General features: G+C 45.0%; 2 protein-coding genes across 2 annotated transcripts; one reads left to right on the forward strand and one right to left on the reverse strand.

Annotated features, from left to right (window-relative positions):
- Positions 1-3,712: 3,712 nt before the first annotated feature.
- Positions 3,713-4,669, reverse strand: LOC120882155 (olfactory receptor 13C7). The gene has a single exon (XM_040266047.1). The coding sequence runs from the start codon at positions 4,667-4,669 to the stop codon at positions 3,713-3,715; it is 957 nt and encodes a 318-aa protein (XP_040121981.1).
- An 11,998-nt stretch (positions 4,670-16,667) lies between these two features.
- On the forward strand, positions 16,668-17,627 carry LOC120882219 (olfactory receptor 13C7-like). Its single transcript, XM_040266152.1, has one exon. It carries the CDS (start codon positions 16,668-16,670, stop codon positions 17,625-17,627), a length of 960 nt encoding a protein of 319 aa, XP_040122086.1.
- Positions 17,628-23,471: the final 5,844 nt, after the last annotated feature.

Below are 23,471 nucleotides of genomic sequence, written 5' to 3' on the forward strand. Positions count from 1 at the left end.
CTTCCCTGGTCTTGCCCACCCGCAGTGAGCTAGCAGGAGGGAGAACAGCTCAAGGAACTGCTTCCCAAGGTCCTGGCAGTCATGCTCTTTGCCCCTGGCCCTCTCTCCAGAGGTTCTGTCAAGGAGCCATGGAGCAATCTAGAGCTCTGGTTGTTTGGGGCCAGTTTTAATCCCAGAAGCAATTTAAAGTTTGGTGGAGGCCTCACAGGAGTGTAGGGCCCGTGTTCCATAAACCCAATTAGATAAGCTGCAGACAGCTCTGTGTAAATCTTAACTCACTAATGTTCCTTAGATTAGGAAGTTTCCATCCTTGCCTTGCTGACTTTCCTGGGAGAAGCTGCTAAGTCACTTCAGTCATGTCCGACTCTGTGCGACCCCATAGACGGCAGCCCACCAGGCTCCCCCGTTCCTGGGATTCTCCACGCAAGAACACTGGAGTGGGTTGCCATTTCCTTCTCCTATGCATGAAGGTAAAAAGTGAAAGGGAAGTCGCTTAGTTGTATTCGACTCTTCGAGACCCCATGGACTGCAGCCTACCAGGCTCTTCTGTCCATGGGATTTTCCAGGCAAGAGTACTGGAGTGGGTTGTCATTGCCTTCTCCACCTGGGAGGAGAGGAGAGAACTAAGGTCTGATTGTGCTTTGACCACAATGGTATCTGTTAAAGGGGGCTCCGCCCTTGTCTCTGCAAGGCTAAAGGTGGTCATCCCTCTGTTCCAGAGGTGCTGGCCCTCCCTGCAGTCCCTCAGCATCATACTGAGGATTACAGGCTAAAGCAGAGGACATGAGGGGTGAAGAGAGCTTTGGGGTTGGTAAAAGAGCAACAGGGTCATGCCGTAGGTGGAAGTTGCTCCAGAGTCACAGGCCAGGCAGGTAACTGGCTTCCGGATAGTTGGAGATCTCTGGTGGCTAGGAACATGGACTCTTTCAGGAAGTCTCACCGGGGGCCAGTGAGGTGAGTCAGGTGGTATGGGACATGACCGAGCCTGCTCAGTAGGCCTGAGGATGGTGTGTTTCCCTTAGAAGTGGATGTGGGGGGAAGGCTGGGAGGAGGTGAGGAGCTTTGGTGAAGCCTGCTGCTGCTAAGTAGCTTCAGTCGTGTCCAACTCTGTCTACCCTTGCAGGTGCCTGTGACTCAGCACCCCCTTTTCAGATTCTTTTTTTTAATTGAAGTATAGTTGATATTCAAGGTTGTGTTAGTTTCTGATATTCAGCAAAATGATCAGTTATATACACACACACACACTAAGACCAGTCTTCACCATTTGCTTTTGATAGAGATTAGGCTTCAATCCAGAGAAGGCAATGGCACCCCACTCCAGTACTCTTGCCTGGAAAATCCTATGGACGGAGGAGCCTGGTAGGCTGCAGTCCATGGGGTCTCGAAGAGTCGGACACGACTGAGCGACTTCACTTTCACTTTTCACTTTCATGCATTGGAGAAGGACATGGCAACCCACTCCAGTGTTCTTGCCTGGAGAATCCCAGGAACGGGGGAGCCTGGTGGGCTGCCGTCTATGGGGTCGCACAGAGTCAGACACGACTGAAGCGACTTAGCAGCAGCAGCAGCAGGATAATTTGCTAATAAAAAGATCCTAAGTACTAATACTTATTGGTAAGATGAAGGAAGTTGCAGTCCGAGTTTCTTCTATATCCTTGTCACCCTGCAGGCATCATAGTCCCTGTTAGTACATGGGAAATGCAGAGGTCTCATCATAGAGTGTGGGTTCAGCCCACTCCATCCATGCTTTCATCATTTCCATAAGGACTGAGAAGAAGGAACCCTAGAGCCCCTGCTTGGGGATCTCTACCACCCACAGGTACAGGCTGGCATGGTTAGGGTTATCTCTTAGGGAAAAGTGTCCCCATCTTGGACCTCGCAAAGAAGTCTACCAGCCACATGCCCCACATTTCTGAGCACAAGAGGTGAAGGTGGGCAAAGGAAAGTTGAAAGTTAATTGGCAAGCGAAGTCTGTGTGTCTTATTGAGCACCTGTGTGCTAATTAAATTTTTGGCACTACAACCCAATATATCTGTAACTATCAGGTCCATCTGAAGGCTGTCACAGGCCTGGGGACTCTTAGAGTTCCCACCCCACATCATCTCAAAATGTACCTACATCTCATTTTAAGTATGATCTTGTGGTAAATCTGAAATAATTTTTCTACTTCTGTTATTAAAACTATTTGACTTACAAGTGACTTATTTAATTTGTAATTCTATGTTTTCTCAACAATAATCATGAAAGCCCAGGAGTTCCTATAGAAGTACCTAAGTACCAATTGTTTTAACATATGGCACATGAATATGGAAATTTACCCATTACTGTGGTTGACATATGTTCCCCTTTGTAGGCATGTAAATATACAATTATCAAGAGATTTTTAAGTGTTTTTAATTTAATTAATTTTGTTTGTAGTTAAGAGCCAACATATTTTCCAGACATCAAACATCCTTGTCCTCGGATAAAACCTCATAGACCTGATACCGCACTCATATGCTCAGGGTGTAACACAGCCCTGCCAGTTCTCTGAGTTGGAGTAAAGATACTCACACGGTAAATACAAATGAAGTTCCATTTACAGAACTGAAAAGTAAGAGAATTTAATTTAGCAAGCTGTTTTTAGGGGATAATTTTTTTTTGTCTGAACAAAAGGAATTTGTTGAGTTACTTTCCTTGGGAGTCAGGCTGCAGGAAACCCTTGAGAAGAACGTGCTCTGGGAACCCCACACGAGGTTCATGCGTCAGTGCCGAGACTGACCATTATTCTCTGTCCCGGGTTGGGTCTCCCAGGAAGCGGGCTCTGGTGGGGAGAGTTTCATGCAGGATGCTGACTGAGGAGTACTGCTAAGATCAACACCTGTGGAGTAGGGGGTGGGGAAGGAAGCAGGGCTGAGCAGAGGAGGAACTCCGTCATGAGGAAGCTCTCAGGCTGGGATGGCTCTTTAGAGTCATCCCCACCGGAAGCAGGGGAGATCACGACTGCATATTAACAATGGCTAATCAGTAGATGTGTGCTGCCTCTGGGAAGGGAATGAGACTTTGGGTGAGGTGACTCTCTTGGACCAAGGGCAGGCCAGCAGAGGGCCGCGCTGTCAACATTCTGAGCAGCTGAGGCTATGAGAGCTTCAGCCCGAGGTAGGTGAGAGTCGGGTCTGAAGGAACACCGCACGTCCACTGTATACTCTTTATATATGTAGATATATTATGTGTTTATGTGGCCATGTCAGGCCTTAGTTGCAGCATGCGAGATCTTTGTTGCATCGTGTGGGATCTTTCAGTGCGGTGTGAGAGCTGTCTAGTTGCGGTGAGCGGGCTTAGTTGCTCTGCCACATGTGGGATTCTAGTTCCCGGATCAGGGGTTGAATCCATGTCCCCTGTACTGGCAGGTGGATTCTTAACCACTAGACCACTAGGGTAGTCCCCCGCTGTACACTCTTAACTAATACTTCCCAATGTGTACTATGCATATGAATTACCCGGGGAATCTTGTTAAAATGTAGGTTCTAACTCAGTAGGTCTGGAGTGGGCCGCAAGATTCGACATGCCCAATAAGCTGCCAGGTGTTGCTCGTGTTGCTGCTCCATGGACCACATCGTGGGTAGCATGGCTCTAAACTGAGTTTGCCCCTCACCTGGCATTAGTTCGCATTGAGATTTTCAAGTGACAGTTATCAGAGTGTGCAGATCATATCATGGGACACATCCCATCATCACTGAGTGGAGTGTTTCTGAACCACGAGGTTCTTCACAGCAGCCTTAACATCCTTGTTCCTGAGGCTGTAAATGATGGGGTTGAGCATGGGGGTCAGAAGTCCATAGAAGAGGGAGATGAGTTTGTCTGCAAGTTCCTGTTTGTCTGCCCCCAGGGGGTCCTTGGATTTGGGCTTCCCATACATGAAAAGAATAGTCCCATAGAAGATCACCACCACAGTGAGGTGGGCAGAGCAGGTAGAGAAGGCCTTTTTCCTCCCCTCAACTGAGGGGATCCTCAGGATGGTGGTGAGGATGAAGATGTAGGAGACAAAGATGAACAGAACGGGGACCCCCAGGAAGAGCACATTGGCCACCCCCATACTGACCACATTGATGGAGATGTCAGCACAGGCCAACTTCAGGACAGCCAGGATCTCACAGATGAAGTGGTTGATGACGTTGTCCCCACAGAAGGGTAACTGTACTGCAAGAGAGATCTGTACCAAGGAGTTAGCTCCACCAGCCAGCCAGGAGCTGGCAGCCATGGACACGTAGACAGCCTTTCTCATGACCACAGGGTATCTCAGGGGGTTGCAGATGGCCATGTAGCGATCAAATGCCATCATGCCCAGAAGCACACACTCTGTGGCTCCCATGGCAAAAGAGAGGAACATCTGTATGGCACAAGCTGAGAATGGGATAGTTTTCCTGGGGGTCAGGAAGCCATCCAGGACCAGGGGGACTGAGGAGGTTGTGTAGCAGATGTCCAGGAAGGAGAGGTTCCCCAGGAAGAAATACATGGGTATGTGCAGGTGAGAGTCAGACACAGTCACCAGGATGAGGACCCCATTGCCCAGCAGGATCACCAGGTACATGGACAGGATGAGCACAAAGAACGTTTTCTCTAGTTTGGGGTGGGCAGAGAGGCCCAGCAAGACAAACTCTGTCACACTGGATTGGTTGGATGCTTCCATTTCAATCTCTCTTTTTTATCTCTAGGAATACTGAAGGCAGAAAACACATGTTTGACTTCCGATGGCTTGCTTATGTCAATACAGGCAGATCATAATATGTATCATGTCTCTAATTTTAAGCCTACACTGTGGGATTCAACTAAAAAAACCACTTATCTAAAAGCCAGGTTGTGTATCAGTCAAAAGCATGAAGAACAGACTAAAAATCTCATGAAACTTAATAAAATGAAGGACATTTTTGTGTAGTCAATGATTCCTAAAGCAATGTCGTATGTCTATAGACGTTGTGTATATCCAGAACTTACCAGCAAATCAGAGGCTTCTGAATAACTCTGTCTTTGCCGTGTAGTTGGGGTCCTCAGGCTGTCATAGCTCAGTGATTTTGGCCATTAAGGCCACATGGTCCATTCCTCCAGATCTAGTTCTTCTTTACATACCAAGTTTCTATTTTAATTCTACTCCCCAGATAGTCTTACAGGGAGAGATGTGCTGGCTTAAAAACATAAAGTTTCTCATCTCTTGAGCAGTTTTATTTCTTATACAGTATCTGTTTTACACTTCAATGTTTTGTGAGTTTAACAAGTATGAATTAGTTCATTTGATCTTAACATTCTTTGAAAAATCTGATGAAATTGAATTTTTGGAGCCTGTAACATGGAGTGTCCACCAGAGTCTCTAGAAATTTGATCTGCAGAGCAGGTCTTGTGCATTGCCCCTGTAATCATAACATGCCTGCACCTTGGCTGCTCTCAGACTTGGCCTAAGGGAATAAAACCTTACCTGACAGTAAGAGCCCACTCAGAATTCACATTCCCAGCCTACACTGAGTGGGACCTTGAGTCACAAGCTGTCTAGTGCCATTTAGACGTTTTGCAGATATTATCACATGTAACTCTACTCAGCCTCTCAGAATATCCAGAGTCACACTGTAAATCATCACAACTTCACTGCCAAAGAAATTAGAACACACATATCACCACACTCTGCTGCATGGTTCCCAAAACAACATGGAACTTTCTGTCTAATAGCTGCCTGAGTGCTGGTTACAAATATAGATTGCTGGGATACAAGATTAACATACAGAAATCTGTTGCACATCTTTATACTACAAATGAAATATCAGAAAGAGAAAGTTTAAAAAATCCTGTTTAAAATCCCATAAAAAAGAAACATAGGAATAAACTTTGCCAAGGAGGTGAGAGGCCTCTGTGCTGAGAACTATAAAATATTGACAAAAGAGATTGAACATGATTCAAATGGAAACGTATCCCATGCTCTTGGAAGAACTAATATTGCTAAAATAGCCATGTTACCAAGGCATTCTACAGATTTAATGCGATCCCTATCAAATTACCCATGGCAGAAGTAGAATAAATAACCCTTAAATTTATATAGAACCACAAAAGACCCAGAATTGCCAAAACAATCATGAGGAAGAAGAACAAAGCTGGAGGCATAACCCTCCCAGACATCAGACAATACTGCACAGGTACAATAATCAAAACAGATGGTACTGGCACAAAAACAGACATATCAATCAATGGAACAGAATAGAGAGCTCAGAGATAAACCCCCACATCTATAGTTGATTAATCTTTGTTCAAGGAAAAAAGATTATTCCATGGAGAAAAGACAGTCACTTTAGCAGGTGGTGTTGGGAAAGCTGGACAGTCACGTGTAAATCAATGAAATTAAAACACTCCTTCATACCATGCATACAGTAAATTCCAAAATGGCTTAAAGACTTGAATATAAGACATGACATAAAACTCCTAGAACATAGGAAAAACAGTCTCTGACATAAATCATTGCAATATTTTCTTAGTTCAGTCTCCCAAGGCAAAAGAAACAAAAGTAAAAATAAATAAATGGGGCCTAATCAAACTTATTAGCTTTTGTACACAAAGGAAACCATAAACAAAATGAAAAGGAAAAAAAAATGAAAAGGCAACCTTAAAACTGAAAGAAAATGTTTGCAAACAATGCAAACAACAAGAGCTTAATTTCCACAATATACAAATAGCTCATACAGCTTAATATATTTTTTAAAAATTCAATAAAAAAATGAACAGAACCTAGATAGACATTTCTCCCAAAAAGACATACAGATGGCCAACAGGCACATGAAGAAGATGCTCAACACCACTGATTACTAGGGAAATGCACACCAAAACTACAATGAGGTGGCTCCTCATTCCTTTCAGATTGACCATGATCAAGCAGTCTATGAATAATACATGCTGGAGAGGGTTTAGAGAAAAGGGAATCCTCCTACACTGTTGATGGGAATATAAATTGGTACGGCTACTATGGAGAATAGTATGGAGGCTCCTTAAAAAACTAAAAATAGAGTTATTAAATGATCCAGTAATCTCACTCCTGGACATAAATATGAAAAAGATGAAAACTCTAGTTCAAAAAGATACACGCACCCTAGTGTTCATAGAAGCACTGTTTACAATAGCCAAGACATGGAAACAACCCAAATGTTCAAGAGTTAAATGGACAAAGAAGATGTGGGGTGTGTATATGTGTGTGTGTGTGGGGTGTATATATATTTGAAATTGCAACATATATATATATATATGAAATTCTTATACACACACACACAATGGAATATTACTTAGCCATAAAAAAAGAATGAAGTATTGCCATTTAGAGCAACATGGATTGGCCTAGAGATTATCATACTAAGTGAAGTATGTTAGAGAAAGAAAAATGTATGATATCACTTATATGTGAAATCTACAAATAATACAAATGAACTTATTTACAAAATGGAAAAAGACTCACAGGCATAGAAAACAAACTTATGGTTACCAAATGGGAAAAGCAGGGGAGGGATAAATTAGGAATATGGCATTAACAGATAATATTACTATATATAAATATATAAAAGGATTTACTGTATAGCACTGGGAACTATATTCAATATTTTATAATAACCTATAATGGAAAATAATCTGAAAAACAATATATACATATATATTCATATGGATATATATATATATCTTAATCACTTTGCTGTATACCTAAAACTAACACAATATTGTAAATCAACTATAGTTTGGTTGAAAAAAAAAGGAAAAAAGAATGGAGGGAGAAATTGCAAACCAAAAAATTGAAAATACAGTGAAAGAAAGGACATATTGCTGGGTCCTGACTTTACAGATGGTCTTCGAGATCATTGTTTGTTTTTCTGTTTTAAATAAATGCTCCCCATGTACTTCTGATGTACATTAGTCTCGGGAATCACTGACCTCTTGATTTAAAGCTGGAGAAACAGGCCAAGAGAGAGATTTGTGGATTGCACTTGGACCTGAAGAAGAGGTGCTTTTCTCCTACTTGGTGATGATACAGTGTCCAAAAGAGGTTATCTCAGGATACCAGGAATTAAGGGTTGCAGAATCCTTTTTAGAGAAAGACTCCTTTACTATCGGCAGGGGGTGGTGGGGGGTGCCAGATTGGAAGCTTGGCAGAATCTTCAGATATTAAATCAATCCAGTCCCCTCCTGTAACCCACCTGTTACAGGGGCCCTGTCTTCAGGAGGTGATTTCTCAGCCTCTGCTTGACCATTCTGAATAATGATGGCAGCGCTCATGGCCTACAATGTTGTTGTCGGGAATCCTGAGCTGTTAGTTATCCAGGGACCTGACGTGTACCCTTTTCTCCCTTCCTCCCCTGGTCCTAAGCCAGCCTCCTGGCCCGCAGAGCTTTTGGAAAGAATTGTCGTGTCCCCCTAGCCCAGTCCTTCTCCCTGCCCCCTCTCCACTCAGCCCTCTTTGCTAGAGACTCCTTTCTTTCCTCCCAGCTGGTGAAGTGCGCATGCTCAGTCATGTCCAACTCTTTTCAACCCCATGGACTGCCTGCCTCTGTCCATGGAGTTTTCTAGGCAAGAATACTGGAACAGGGTATCATTTCCTTCTCCAGAGGATTTTCCTGACCCAAGATCAAACCCGAGTCTCCTGCACTGGCAGGTGAGGTTCTTTACCCGCCAATGCAGGGAAGCCCCAGCTGGTGAAGAACCAGCCCTGAAGGTCATCCAGCACTTACCCAGTATGGGACCCCATGAAGGCTGAGTCTGTTGCTGGCAGAAAGGCAGGCCATGGAGTGGGCAGGCTGCCAGTTTACTGGGGGCCAGGAGAAGTGACGGTCTCTGGTGTCAGCTGCCCACCTGGGTGCTACCAAGCCATAACCAAGGAGGCCATACAGGCCATAGCCTTCCGAGCTGCTCTGGCAACAGCTGGGCATGTGTTCTTAACAGGGACACATACCCTTTAACTGGTGTCTAACGTCCTGGTGTCTCCAAGTGACCCTGGATATAGAAGGCGCCAAAGTTCAGCCACAGCTACCCACAGTGCCCTTGCCTGCCTTTGGGGCTCTGTGAGACAAGGAGACGAGGGCTGACTCTCAAGGCTGAGACTCACCCAGGTACCTCCAGCCTGGAGGAAACTGCACCACACTGCCAGCAGGCAGGCCATGCCCAGCTCCTGGCCCAGCACCCTCTTCTCTTGTGCTCCACCCTGCTCTCCAGAGGATCCCATGATGACTCAGGAGTTTAGAGCTGGGTTGTTTTGGGGCCAGGCCCTGTCCCAGAAGCAATTTAAAGTTTGATGAGAGACTCAGAATTTAGACTTCGCCTCATAGACCCAATTAGGCAATGTTGTAAAGTCTACCCAAAGCTCCTCTCTCACTACAAGGATATTTCAGCTTAGAATTTTCTCTGGCCAGGTAGTCAGAGTTCTCCCAGGCTTTGATCACAACAGTTGGTTCAAGAATTGGACCAACAATTGGTCCAACAATTGGTTCTGTCATTGACCCTCAGAATTGCCTAGAAGGGAAAAAGCTGGGCCTCAGTGCTTTGAATATTCCGTGGACAGATTCCTGGCCACCTAGGCTCTCCTCCCTTCTACTGGGTGATGCAGAGTGCACACGTGCAGGCTCTCTTTCTTTCTCTCTCTCTCTCCCCTACCAGCCTGCCCTCCACTCTGAACAATCTCTACACTACAAACACATCATGTGTGTCAGGCCTTGTGCCAGGTGCCAGAGGGTAGGGGTGGGTGGGGGACATGATGGCCAAAAGTGGGTCTTTGCCTTCAGAGAATGTCCAGCAGAGTGGGACCAGCCAGGGACTGAGACATGTCTGAGAATGTCACAAAGCTGTCCAGAGGGCTGGGCCTGGGAGGGGCAGGCAGAATCAGCCCAGGATGACAGTACCAGGAACGGAGGAGACAGCGGCCCTGGGAGATATTTAGAAGGAAGAAATTATAGAAGTTAGAGATAGATTGGGGGTGGGACATGCAGGAGAAAGAAAAATGAACAACGGTTAAAATCCCAGATCTTGAGACCTGGAGGAAGTTAGAAGGAGAGGCTGTCTGGGCTGGCAGGGGTAGGTGGCTACACGCTTGTCTCTGACATATCCGTGTACAGTTTCTCTACTCCTCTGTTCCCAGCTCCAGGCTAGTTACTAGAAATAGAGACATGACTAAGAGATAGTTTCCGTGATTGAGACAGTTTACAGCTGGTTGGTTTGTTGTATTTGAGATAATGGTGAGATATTACTATTAGTAAGGGTTGCCATTAACTTACAGATGTTTTCTAAATCTTTGCTGCTGCTGCTGCTGCTGCTGAGTCACTTCAGTCGTGTCCGACTCTGTGCAACCCCGTAGACAGCAGCCCACTAGGCTCCCCCGTCCCTGGGATTCTCCAGGCAAGAACACTGGAGTGGGTTGCCATTTCCTTCTCCAAAATCTTATCTAGTGCTCCCCAAACCCCATGAGGCAGGTTATCTAGTGCTCCCGAAACCCCGTGAGGCAGGTATGAGGGATACTTGGATGTGAACAGCTGGAAGGACCCTCCTTTCCTGGGCTGTAGTAACTTGTATTCAGAATGTCTAGCATTTTTAACCTCTGCCCTCTAAGTGCCAGGAGCCTCCCCCTCCTTCACACTTGGATTTCCTCAAGGGTTAGGGGATGTTGTGGGGTTCACGGGGGCGGAGGCACGGTGGCACCACTGGGCCTGATGATTAAACAGGCACTGGCCTGTCAGTCAGGGTCTGAGTGGCTCCTGCTCAACCCTGCATCGCAGAATTCTCTGTCCCCCAACTCCTGGGGGTCACTGTCCAGAGTCTGCCGTGGTGGAGACTCGGCCATTCTGCTGCAGAGCCTGGAAACAACGTAAAGAACCCCCTCAGAAGGAGAACATGAGGCTTCCTGGGACAAAGCGGTGAATCAGACAAGTACTGTTTAGATGACCCAGTGTTCAGACGCGAGAGATTACATACTCACTTCTCCACTGAGATCTTGCCGCGCGAGTGGGCTCCTTCCATGAAGGGGCAGCTCTTTGGCCCCTCCCTCTACCACCCCTTCCCTTCCCTTCAGGAAAGTTCTGTCTCTCTGACCTTTAGAGCACCTGATTCCAGCCCTGGGATCATCTCAGAATGGCAGTGCTGCTTTTTCGCCTTCATAGGGAATGTGCTGTTACTCCCGACACCGGACACAATCTCCAAATGTCTTGAGTCGGGATCTGGTTACAGGCCTTGTGAATTTTCCGGGGGTGTCATGTCCACATTTGTCCTCAGAATGCCACAATAAACAGAGATGTCTCCCCAGGGGATGCTGGGCTTGCTGGAGTTCAGACTACTCCTTGAGTCCACTTCTCTTTGGCAAACTCGTTTACACACACATTTGCAGAAAGGAGATTTCTGACACATGCTTCCTCTTGTCCAATTAAAACCCAACATCCCCTTGGCCAGTCTGTCCAAGGCTTCCCTAGACAATGAGGAGTAATGAGGAGAAGCATTTTCAGCAATACCTCAAATCTCAATGTCTCGAGGCCCCACAAGCTGAGTTAGTAAGAGGTTTAGCCCCGGACTACTCGATGTGATGGCAGAGGGCCACATCAGCATCACCATCCCCTGGAAACTTGATGATAATGCAGATTCCTGGGCTTTTCCCTGGGCGTACATGATCAATCTCTGGGGGTGGGTCCCAGCAACCTGCTTGTGCACCCACGAGTATGTGTGTTTGTGTGTACCTGTGTGTTTCCAATCTGTGTTTTATCAGGTCCCCTAGGTGATTCTGATGCATGCTACTGCCTGAGAGCACTGGTCTATCTAGACTTCTAGGATTGGGGTCCCAGTTATCCCTTTAAGGCCTCCCAGAGGAAGGAGGGTGTTTTTATGCATGGTCAGAGCAGCTGCCTGTAGTTCCTCTGCTCTGGAGTCACCTGCTCTTTCAGTCCTTGCTTGCCCCTCACTCATGAATCTTGACCCTCGACTGTCCACACTGCGGCTGACCTCCTCTGGGTCACTGGTCTCCGTGGCCTTACTCTCTCCCCTGCCAACAGGGAGTTGCTTTTCTATCCTCAGAAATCCATTTCCTCAGAAAGTTCTCATAACAAAGCAGATGGGTCCCTAGTGGCCCAGAGGTCAAGGAAACTGTAGATAGTATGACTGGCACTTCAGGGGTCCACCAACAGTCTCCCATGGCAGTACAGTTAGACTTGTATCTACAGACAGCAGAGCGGTTCCAGCCACTCTCCCTAAGTGATGGATAAGTTGATGAGTCTCGAGCTCAGACATTTCCCCCATGTCTTTCTGGAAGTTCCTCAAACATTCTATACTCCAAAATGAATTCATCTTCTCCCCGCAAACCATCAGCTTGATCAATATCCTCTGCCTTGGGGATGTCACCATCATCCACCCACCATCTGAGAAACATTGATTCTATCCTCTTTCCTGTCTGTCACATCGAACCAAAATCTAATATTGTATTTTGTATCTACCAAACATTTCTCGAATCTTCTCATCTTCACCCCTCAATCACTCCCCAGTCAGTATCCTTATCTTCGTTTGCCTGAAGTGTTTCTCTGTCTCTTTGGACCTTGTCCTCCTGCCTGCCCTCAGTGTTCTCTCCACTTTGTGACTGGAAGGACCAACCTAAGATGCAGATTTCATCATGTCAGACCCTTACTTAAAAGCCCCAACCACCTCCTCATCTGCTACAGGAGAAAGTCCTAGCTCCTCAGGATGTCCCAAAAGGCCAGCATGGGCCCAGCCCTGCCTTCCTCCCCATCCAGCCCCTTTGTGCTCTAGCAACACTGCCCTGCTGGTCACTCCTTATTCCAGGGGCTCCTTCTCGTTTCTGTGCCTTGATTTATGCAGCCCTTTCTGGCTGGAATGATTCCCCACTCCCCTTCATCTGGCAGACAGACATTCCTCCATCCAGTGGTATCCTGATGAATGTTTAACAACCACATCCCCAAGTCAGAAAAAGCCCTGATCTGGAACGTTTGCTGATTTCTGTGGTGTAAACACTCCTAGGATGGCCCATTTCAAGCTACCAACAGTCACTGAATGAGAGTTGGGAGGAGATGTACACAATTGTGAGCCAGTGCCAGCGCACTGCGGACCTTGGGTTACCTCCTCCAGGAGGTCTGGCCCTCGCCTCCCTCTGGGCTATCACGTAAGCATGGGCATTCTCCCTGGCCTGTGCTTCCTTCCTTGTGTGGTAACGTTCTTTTCACTTTCCTGTCTCTAGACCCTGGTTCTTGGCACATTTCTGCCTTCTGTGTAACAGTATACACTCAATAATCATTTGCTGGATAAAGGAAGATACCCTTTTTCTGGATCCATCCCTATTCTGGGTCACATCCTATCTGGGATCCCTATAAGGTCTGGGAACACATGAGCAGATGATAGGATGCTGAAAGGGCAATGACTGAGATGGATGCCAGGGGAGGATTCAGGAAGAACATGGCGGAATACTTCAAGGGCCCTAATGCCACAAGTTGAAAATTCAGAACAGAGTATGTCTTTCACTCAGACCCCTATACACCACTGCATAAGCACAGACTTGTGGAGAAGGGCATGGCAACCCACTCCAGTATTCTTACCTGGAGAATCCCATGAACAGAGAAGCCCGGTGGGCTACAATCCATGGGGTTGCAAAGAGTCGGACATGACCGAGCGACTAACACAACAACATACAGGCACAGACTTGGGTGATGAGGCTTGATTACAGCACAGGAGAAAAGATTTGGCATCTGAATGAGCCATGTAATCATTGACCAGCAGGCTGTTGGACTCTGTTAATGGGATTATGATATTAAGAGAGAAGGAAGGGAGGGAGGAAGAGAAGGAGGGAGGGAGAAAGGAAGCAGGCAGTAAACTTCCTCTGATGTCTTCAACATAATTGGATCTTGGGGATGTTATCCCAGAAGGATACAAAGTTTCTAAATGTGTCAACTCACTTTCCAAACTTTAAATGACTTCAGGGACAAAATGGTCCCAAGGAACAGACTGGAATTCAAATTATCTTCTAAGGGTGATGGCCAGTCCTTTGGAAATTGTACCCTGAGCGCTGGAGACACAGTGCAGACGACTGGCTGGACCCTTCACCTGTCACACATTCTGAACCCTCACCCTGATAACTTCCCACCTGGTATTGCTCTTTCTGATATGTAGCCTCTTCCCAACCTTTAGGAAGCAGATCCTTCTTGCTCACCATGTCTCTGATAAAGGTAAGCGCAGGATTTGGTGACACCAAAATTTCATCAGTGCAGTGGCATTTCTGCTATCAGACTTGACTGTAGTGGAATAGGGTTGAGAAGGCGAGGTAGGAAACCCTTCATGGATAAGGTGTTATTCTCACAGAGGCAAATAGACCCATCAAACTGCAAAAGTCTCTAAGGTCATCCAGCCTCACCCCACTTTGTGCAGAGAGGAAAGGGTTGCCTGGGACTCCACAGCTCATAATCTTTTTCTTACACAGTTGTCCCTTCTTGATTAAAACTGGGAGGCTTTTTCTTCTTTTGTAGTTAAGAATCCAACATCCAGCAATAATAATGAGCCACGAATCTGGATCTAGTGATGATGACGTGGAGGGAATATTTTCTTCACAGAATCCAGGTTTGGGGAAAAGTCTGGAGGGCTGGCTGACATAGAGTGAAAACCCAGCCTGGCACTGATTTACTGTCTCAGCACAGATATCCAGGTGGCACTGTGTTCTGGGCAGGTGAGCTATGCTCAAGTTGGGGGCCATTCTCAGTACTGACCAGCCCATGTAGTCAGTTTCTGGATGGTACATTTACTCATGAGAAATATGTCTGTTTTAAGGTCCTGGGAGAAAAAGGGAGATGGACTCTTGTTTATCTTCATGCTGAAGCCAAGCTATTTCTGGACATTTGGAGAGCTGTTTGTGGAAGAGGGATTAATGTTGCAAAGAAGCAGATTTCAGCTCAATATCAAAGGGGAACTACTTCAAAGTGAAATGAGCCTTGCCAGAAAGCACAGCGCCCCACATCATTCAGGGAGCCAAAGGCAGGCCAGAGGGCCACGAGGAACACAGCAAGGGGCTTTCCACATTGGAAAGGGCACAGATTGCAAAATAAGTCCCAAAGCCTGGTGTCAATAGTGTTAGAGGCATTGTTCTGGTTGAGGATGACATAATTACTTGTGTGTGTGACTATGTTCTGTTAGGTTTTGAGCCCCTTGAGGTTGTAGGCTGTGCCCTTCTTTGCTGTGATCCCAGCACCTGAAATAGCGCCTGCCTCAGTACAGATGCTCAATAAATATGTCAGCCTGAATTGAATTACTGTGGTGCTGGCTTGATCACAGCTACAGTGCTGGGCACCACCAGAGAAGTGTCTCAGAGCTCCCCAGACAGGAGGGTTCCGTGTATAGCCGAGGCAGGGGCTGGATGACTGAGAACACTTGAAGAGGTGGAGATATGGGAATTCATGAATATCTTAGATACAGAGCAAATAAAGGCAAATGCCCAACATCCTCAGTGTTACCTACCATTTTTTTTCCCACTGGTCCAGAATAAATCCTAGTTTGGGGAGCTCATAGAAGTCTGAGGGGAGATTCAAGCTTCCCAGAAAGAAGGGCTGACAGAGCAGGACTCAGAACTGTGGAAAGAGTCTCAGGGAGAAGCCAGTGCCTCTGGTGAGGCAGACGGAGAAAGAAGAAAAGAAGAGACAGGCCATCAGACTCCCCTCAGCTTGGCCACTGTGCACGAAAGGGTCACTTGTGCCCCAGGTGTACCAAAGGGTCAACAAGAAGTGAAGGCCTTGGCACTGTGTCTGGGTTAATTCTCTCAATAGGCAACACCAGGCCAGAGCAGCTGTAGTCTCTCACCTTCCCCTAAGAAAGGAGGCTTGGTTTTCCGTTTTTTCCTGTTGTCAGTTTTCATTTATGTCATCTTGTCTCCTGTGTGACTTACTCTTTTTCAATGTGTGCCAGGCGTTGTATTTGCAGAATTATTTGTGGACCTGATTTAGAGATAGTGATGATGTTGCCTTCCTTCAAGGTAGATTTGTGTTTGCTTCTGTTAGGTATTTGGGAGCATCAAAAGTTGGGGACCACCTCAGTCCAATTTCAGAGCTCGAGAAGATTCGAAGCTGAGCTGCAGCACCTGCAAACACCTGTTTCTTTCTGATTAACTCTTATTCCTATGGTGTTGCCCTTTGGTTTCTTTCCAAAGGGAGGAGGTTTAGTTAGGGAACCTTCACAGTGGGCCTTGCACTTCAGGCCTGTTTCTACCTCCAGGAGGCTGTGGGTGACACTTCTCGGTCTCTCAGCGGCCACCTCTAGAAGGTGCTGATGCCCCAGCTGACACATAGTCTCAAAAGCCGGACATATGTCTCCGAATTCCTTTCTTCCCCCTGAATCCTGACTCTGTGATTCCTTGCCGTATTATCTGTCTTGCCAAGTGCTTTACGCAAACATTTTAAATCATTTGCCCAATTAAAAAAATTTTTCATCTGCAGATGAGTTAGTCCAAATTAACTCTTCATTCTTGCTGAAAACAGAAGTAAAATACCAATCTCTATCATAATTTTTCTAGAGCCCCTTAGACATGACCAGATTGTCAGGCTCTTCTCCAGTTGCTCAACAGAGCAGAGATTTTTGTCCTTATGCCCAGGCACTTTTGGAGTCAGAGAGTGCGAAGGTTGACTGCAGAGAGTTCCTGCCGGTGACAGAGAGGAGGCACTATGGACGGGTCCAATCAGACCTCCCTCCTGGTGGAGTTCATTCTCCTGGGCCTCTCAGCCCACCCAAAGCTGGAGAAAACACTTTTTGTGCTCATCTTGTTCATGTACCTGGTGATCCTGCTGGGCAATGGGGTCCTCATCCTGGTGACCATCCTTGACTCCCGCCTGCACACGCCCATGTACTTCTTCCTGGGGAACCTCTCCTTCCTGGACATCTGCTACACAACCTCCTCAGTCCCCCTCATCCTTGACAGCTTCCTGACCCCCAGGAAAACCATCTCTTTCTCAGCCTGTTTTGGGCAGATGTTCCTTTCCTTTGCCATGGGGGCCACGGAGTGTGTGCTTCTGGGCATGATGGCGTTTGATCGCTATGTGGCCATCTGCAACCCGCTGAGGTACCCTGTAGTCATGAACAAGGTTGCCTGCGGGCCTATGGCTGTTGGCTCCTGGGCAGCTGGTATCACCAACTCTGTAGTTCAGACATTTCAGGCTGTGAGACTGCCCTTCTGTGGGGACAATGTCATCAACCACTTCACCTGTGAGATCCTGGCTGTCCTGAAGTTGGCCTGTGCTGACATCTCCATCAATGTGATCAGTATGGTCGTGGCCAATGTGATCTTCCTGGGAATCCCAGTTCTGTTCATCTTTGTCTCCTATATGTTCATCATTGCTACCATCCTGAGGATCCCCTCAGTTGAGGGGAGGAAAAAGGCCTTCTCCACATGCTCTGCCCACCTCACAGTTGTGGTCATCTTCTATGGGACCATCCTCTTCATGTATGGGAAGCCCAAATCCAAGGACCCCCTGGGGGCAGACAAACAGGACCTTGCAGACAAGCTCACCTCCCTCTTCTATGGGGTGCTGACCCCCATGCTCAACCCCATCATCTACAGCCTGAGGAACAAGGATGTGAAGGCTGCTGTGAGGAACCTGGTGAGTCAGAAACACCTGACTGAGTGACCGTCCCTGATTCCCAGGCTGCCAGAGTGCAAGATCCCCAAATTCCTCACTGTCTTCACGGGGAAATGGTAACCCAGGGATGTCCCTAGGTTGTCAGTGGAAAGAGCCTTTTCATTTTTGATGCTGCTGGTTAGCTTCTTGGCTTCACCCAGAACCAGTATACTGTATCATATCACAGCTGTAGTTTGCTGCCTAAGCCTGAAATCCTCTGATACCAGAATTTGGAAAATATCCATTAAAAAGTTATAAATATAATCAAAAGAGACAAATGGAAATTTTAGTGGTACTGAGACTTTCAAGTATTTTGTTTTTTTCTGTGTAGAACTGTTAACCAAAAGTGAGGTCTGGCTGCTTGCTGCTCAAAAGCCAATAAAGAGACAAGTTGGGTAGAAAGGGAAGATTGCTGTATTTTGAAGTCTGACAGTTGGGGTAGGGGATGGCAGACTCCTGTCAAAGGTCAATTTCCACCCCACTCCCCCAACTGACAATCAGTGGGCAAGAACTTTTACAGGTGGGGAAAGGAACTACATGCAAAAACAGCTCTGTCAACTCTTGACAATTGTCTTGAAATTGATAATGGGGTGGTCTAATCAGCATCACCTTGATTGTTTTAAGTACAGTTAGTCTTCAGCTCCAGGGTCCATTCGTTCTTGTTTCTTTAAGGCCACTTCTTGGAGTGGTGGCAGCTTATGTCATGGCTACAATCTAGTCATCAAGTTAACTGCTTCCACCTGGTAGGGGTTTTAGTGTCTATAAAACAGCTCAAAGGATATGGCTCAGAATATTATCTATAACCCTTGAGGAGTAACTAAAGGCCCTTGACTTTTTTTTAATGATGAAACTATCATTTTTTTGTCCTGTTTGTTTTCCTTGTATCAGTTTTCTCTTGCTGTGTAGCAACTCACCACAATATAGCAGCTTAAATCAATGCTCATTTATTAGTTCACTGTTCAGAAATCCAGCATGACATGACTTGGTTCTTTTCTCAGGGTATCAAATGGCTAAAATCAAAGTGTCAGCTGCATTAAGTTTTCATCTGGAGGCTCTGAGGGAAAATCCACTTTCAAGCATATTTATGTTGCAGAATTCAATTTTGTGCAGCCACAGGATTGAATTCCCCATTTCCTTTTTGCATGGCCCCTCCATCTTCATGTCAGTAATGGTGCATCAAATTCTTTTAGTGCTTTGAATCTTTGGCTTCCCTTTCTGCTACTAGCCAGAGAAAAACCTCTCTGCCTTTACAGAATTCATGGTTATGTCAGGCCCACCTAGATAATCTCTCTGTTAAGGCCAATTATGTCATCATTTTTTACAGTCCTGGGAATTATGCAGAGTGTGTACACCAGGTGGTAAAAATCTTTGGGACATCTTAGAATCCTGCCTCCCACAGTTGTAACCCCTGTTCTTCTGGGCTATGCACAGTGGACTTCCATAGCATTGGAGAAGGTCTGGGGCAGAGAAGCAGAAAGATGGATGGTGTTTGAAGTGGGATACTGTTAGCTCAAGGTGAGTCTAACGCACAAACTGTCCACACAGCTGTGGCTGAAATCATAATGGGACTGAAAGATTGGTAAGCGAGGTACTGTAGCATTTGCTAATTATGGATAGATCGATGGAGTCAAACTCATATCACATCATAAAGATGCCATAGAGCTTCCTCTATCCACATTGCTTCCAAAGGGATCTATTCCAGCTTCAACCCAGTGACACTTGCAGTTATCCTGTAGCCATAGTTCACTGGACTGGAGCAACTGTGACCCCAGATGAGGCAATCTATAGATTTGAGGGTATATATCTGACTGAGGGCTTCCCAGGTGGTGCTGGTGGTAAAGAACCTGCCTGCCAATGCAGGAGACATAAGAGAAGTGGGTTCAATCCCTGGGTTGGGAAGATCCCCTGGACGAGGGCATGGCAACCCACTCCAATATTCTTGCCTGGAGAATCCCATGGACAGAGGAGCCTGGCAGGCTGAGTCCAGAGGGTCACAAAGAGTCAGACATGACTGAAGTGACTAACCATGCATTCACTCATATATCCGACTGAAGCAAAAGGGTGAATTGGGCTAGTTAGTGTGATCTTTGGGGAACTTGGAATTGAGAAACAGGGAGACAAAATCACTTTAATGAGACTTAAATCAGAAAGGACCCATGAAAGATTCCATGAGGTAAGGTTGATGTTACGGTGGTGGGGTGGGAAGCAAAAGCTATCAGTCAGCAGATGAAGCCCATTAGAAAAAAGAAAAAAAAAAAAGAGAGAGAGAGAGAGAAAGAAATATAGGAAGTGTCTGTCTCATTAGTAGAAGAGATTCAAAAGGTGAACCCATGAATTCTGTTTCTGGGTTTCCTGGAGCTGCTTGCTATCAAGAACATTCTTGAACTTCCCTGGTGGCACAATGGATAAAAATCTGCCTGCCAATGCAGGGGACATGGATTTGATTCTTGGTCTGGGGAGATTCCACATGACTTAGAGCAACTAAGCCTGTGCACCACAACTACTGAGTCCACATTCTAGAGCCTCCAAGCCGCAACTGCTGAGCCCGCAAGCCACAGCTGCTGAAGCTCAGGTGACCTAGATCCTGTTTGCTGCAACAGGAGAAGCTACCTCGATGAGAAGCCTCTGGACCATATTGAAGAGTAGCCCCTGCTTGTCTCTGCTAGAGAAAGCCTGTGAAAAGCAACGAACTCTCAGTGCAGCCAAAAATAAATACATAAATTTTTAAAAAAGAACATTCTCCATTTCTCAATCCTTTCACTTTTCCCTGTTAAGAATCTTGTTCTTTGGTTTATATAAGGTTCCATAATTGCCCCCAAATGCATCTTTACTTAGAACCACTACAACAATAGAACTTTCCCGGAGATAGCCTGAGTGGATCTTAGTTTCTTATAACCAAAAAAGCAAAACTAGGTCAGGATGAGAGTTATTAAGAACCAGCTGCTCACAACCAATCCTGGCCCCCAATAGGGATACTCGGGCTGATCTGTTTGGTTGCAGTTAATGCTGGTTCAGTGTTCCCTTGAGAATTAACTTAGAGGACCCTGAATATTATGGGGAGGAGACTCTAAGTATTACAAGGAAGAGAAGAAGAGAATAGGAGGTCCATTAACCATCCCCATGTAAATTACTACAACAGCTACTTCTATCGCCCCCTCTCAAATTGGCAGGTGGCTGTTCAGGAAGGTAGACATGAGATATGTTTGGTGTCTATCAGACCACAGAGGCCATCAGAGACCAGATTGATTCACTTGCCCTTTTTTGTTGTAGAGGAAGCCATATCCCAGACTATACAACCAAGAGTACCAGTGCCTTTTAGTTCTGCCTCTAGCATAATACACTTGCCTCATGAATGTATTGATATGATTTATGTCAGAGGTTGTTCTGCTTGTGTTTTCTTCTAAGACTTTTATGGTTTCAGTATTACATTTAGGTTTTTAATCCATTTTGAGTTTATTTTTGTATATAGTGTGAGAAAATGTTCTAATTTCATTCTTTTATATGTAGCTGTCCAGTTTTCCCACCACCACTATTAAAGAGACTATCTTTTCTCCATTGGTTATTCCTGCCTCCTTTGTCATAGGTTGACTGAAAGTGCATGGGTTTATTTCTAGGCTCTCTATTCTGTTCCATTAATCTATGTATCTGTTTTTGTTCCAGTACCATACTATTTTGATTACTGTAGCTTTGTAGTATAGTCTGAGTCAAGGAGTGTGATACTTCCAATTCTGTTCTTTCACAAGATTGTTTTGGCTCTTCAGGGTCTTTTGTGCTTCAATAAAAAATTTGAAATTATTTATTTTTGATCTGTGAAGAATGCCATGTGCATCTTTTTAAAGGATTATTTTAAATCTGTAGATTCAATTCAAAACATTTCCTCTGGTATCAGGAACAAGACAAGAGTTCTCACTCTTGCCATTTTTATTCAATACAGTACTGGAAAACCTAGTCATGGCAACCAGACAAGAAGAAAAAATAAAAGAAATCCAAATTGGAAGGGAAGAATACAGCTGTCACTGTTTGCAGATGACAAGATATTATACATAAAAACATAAAGACACTACCAAAAAACTACTAGAGCTTATCAATGAATCCAGTACCAAGCTGCATGATACAAAATTATTGTACAGAAATCTGTTGCATTTCTACACACTAACAATGAACTATCAGAAAGAAAAATTAAGGAAACAGTCCACTTATAGTCACATCAAAAAGAATAAAATGCCTAGGAATAGGCTTGCCTAAGGAGGTAAAAGACCTGTATTCAGAAAACTATAAGACATTGTTGAAAGAAATTGAAGATGACATTAAACAGTTAGGAAGATATACTGTGTTCTTTGATTGGAAGAATTGATTTTGTTAAAATAACCATACTCCTATATTATCCTGCTAAAAGAAAATCTGTGTTGATCATTTTTTTTCCCTTTATGGGAGTAAACTCATGACAGATTGACATGAAAAAAATCTGAGGAAATAAATAATACTACCTGAGGCAAATCTACAATTCAATAAATTGCCCTTAAAAAAAAAAAAGTACATTTGTACGTCCCTTAGCTAAGTAATCTGAGAGCATTTCAATCCAGCTCCGATTTGCCAAAGATTACAACAAGGCTACTATTATGAGCACATCGGTTTTAGCTGTCAGAATAAGATGTCTCTGATGAGAGGCCATTGTGGTCACCCTTTGTTCTCACCCAGCCAATGCCAACCTCCTTCCACTTACATAAACATTGTTATAAAAAGGGCAACTGTCATACTCCATCCTTCATTATGGATTTGTAATCAGTTTGCACTCACAATCCCAGATATATCTTTTCTTTGGCTCTACTTCATAGTGATGAATGTGATTCCTGTATCTGGGTTCTACATTCAGTGAAGAATCTGCACAGTTCACATCACAGTCATGGGTTCATCCATATTTTCCTTTGGTCTTTCCTATCCAGGAAGTTCTCCTCTTGTACTACTTTGTCTAAATTTATCACTTATATCATAAAGTTTTAGAAGTATGTGCAGGAAAAAGCATTCAAGTTCCTTATGCTATTCTTGAGTGAACTGAAATACGTGGTTCTAGTGTCACTGGAGATCAGTTGTTGCCCAATACAACCAGTATTTTCCCACATCTCTTGGTACTGTTTTTGTTGCACTCTATAAAATTTGGCATATTGTGTTTTATTTTTGTTTGTCTTGAGATATTTTCTAATTTCCTTTTTTTTAAATTTCTTTTTTGACCCAAAGTTGCTTACGAGTGTGTTGTTTCATTTCCACACATTTGAATTTTCCAGTTTTACTTCTGCTATTGATTTTAATTTCATTTGATTGTGCTCAGAAAAGATACTTGGCATAATTTCATTGTTAAGTTTGTTAAGACTTGTTTTGTGACCTAAGATATGATCTATCCTGGAGAAAGGTCCAGTTACACCTGAAAAAAAAATACACATGTTTTGCTACTTTTAGGTAGAAGTATTGTATTGATAAAAGACTGAGAAGTCCCATGGTCTTCCATCTGCATGCTAGAGCACCAGAAAAGCCAAGATATGATTCAGTGAGAATCTGAAGACCCAAGAATCAGGAGCTCCAGTGTCTGAGGGAAGATGATGACATTCCAGCTCAAGAAGAGCCATAATTAACTTTTAACTCATTTTTCTCAATACAGAGGGTGAATGCCCTGAAGACTGAGCCAGAGTGTTACTCCTCTACATGTGGCTGCCTCCCACTCCACCCTGAATAACAATGTCCATAGTGATGGTCTCTCATGGAGCTTCAGAGCTCTGTATCCATGCCTGGCCTGTGCTGTACTGCTATCAGTGACTCAGATGAAGAACTGAGGATGCACAGAGGACAGGAAGCTGAAGG

This window comes from Oryx dammah, unplaced genomic scaffold, assembly GCF_014754425.2.
Source record: "Oryx dammah isolate SB20612 unplaced genomic scaffold, SCBI_Odam_1.1 HiC_scaffold_1, whole genome shotgun sequence".
NCBI classification, from domain to species: domain Eukaryota; kingdom Metazoa; phylum Chordata; class Mammalia; order Artiodactyla; family Bovidae; genus Oryx; species Oryx dammah.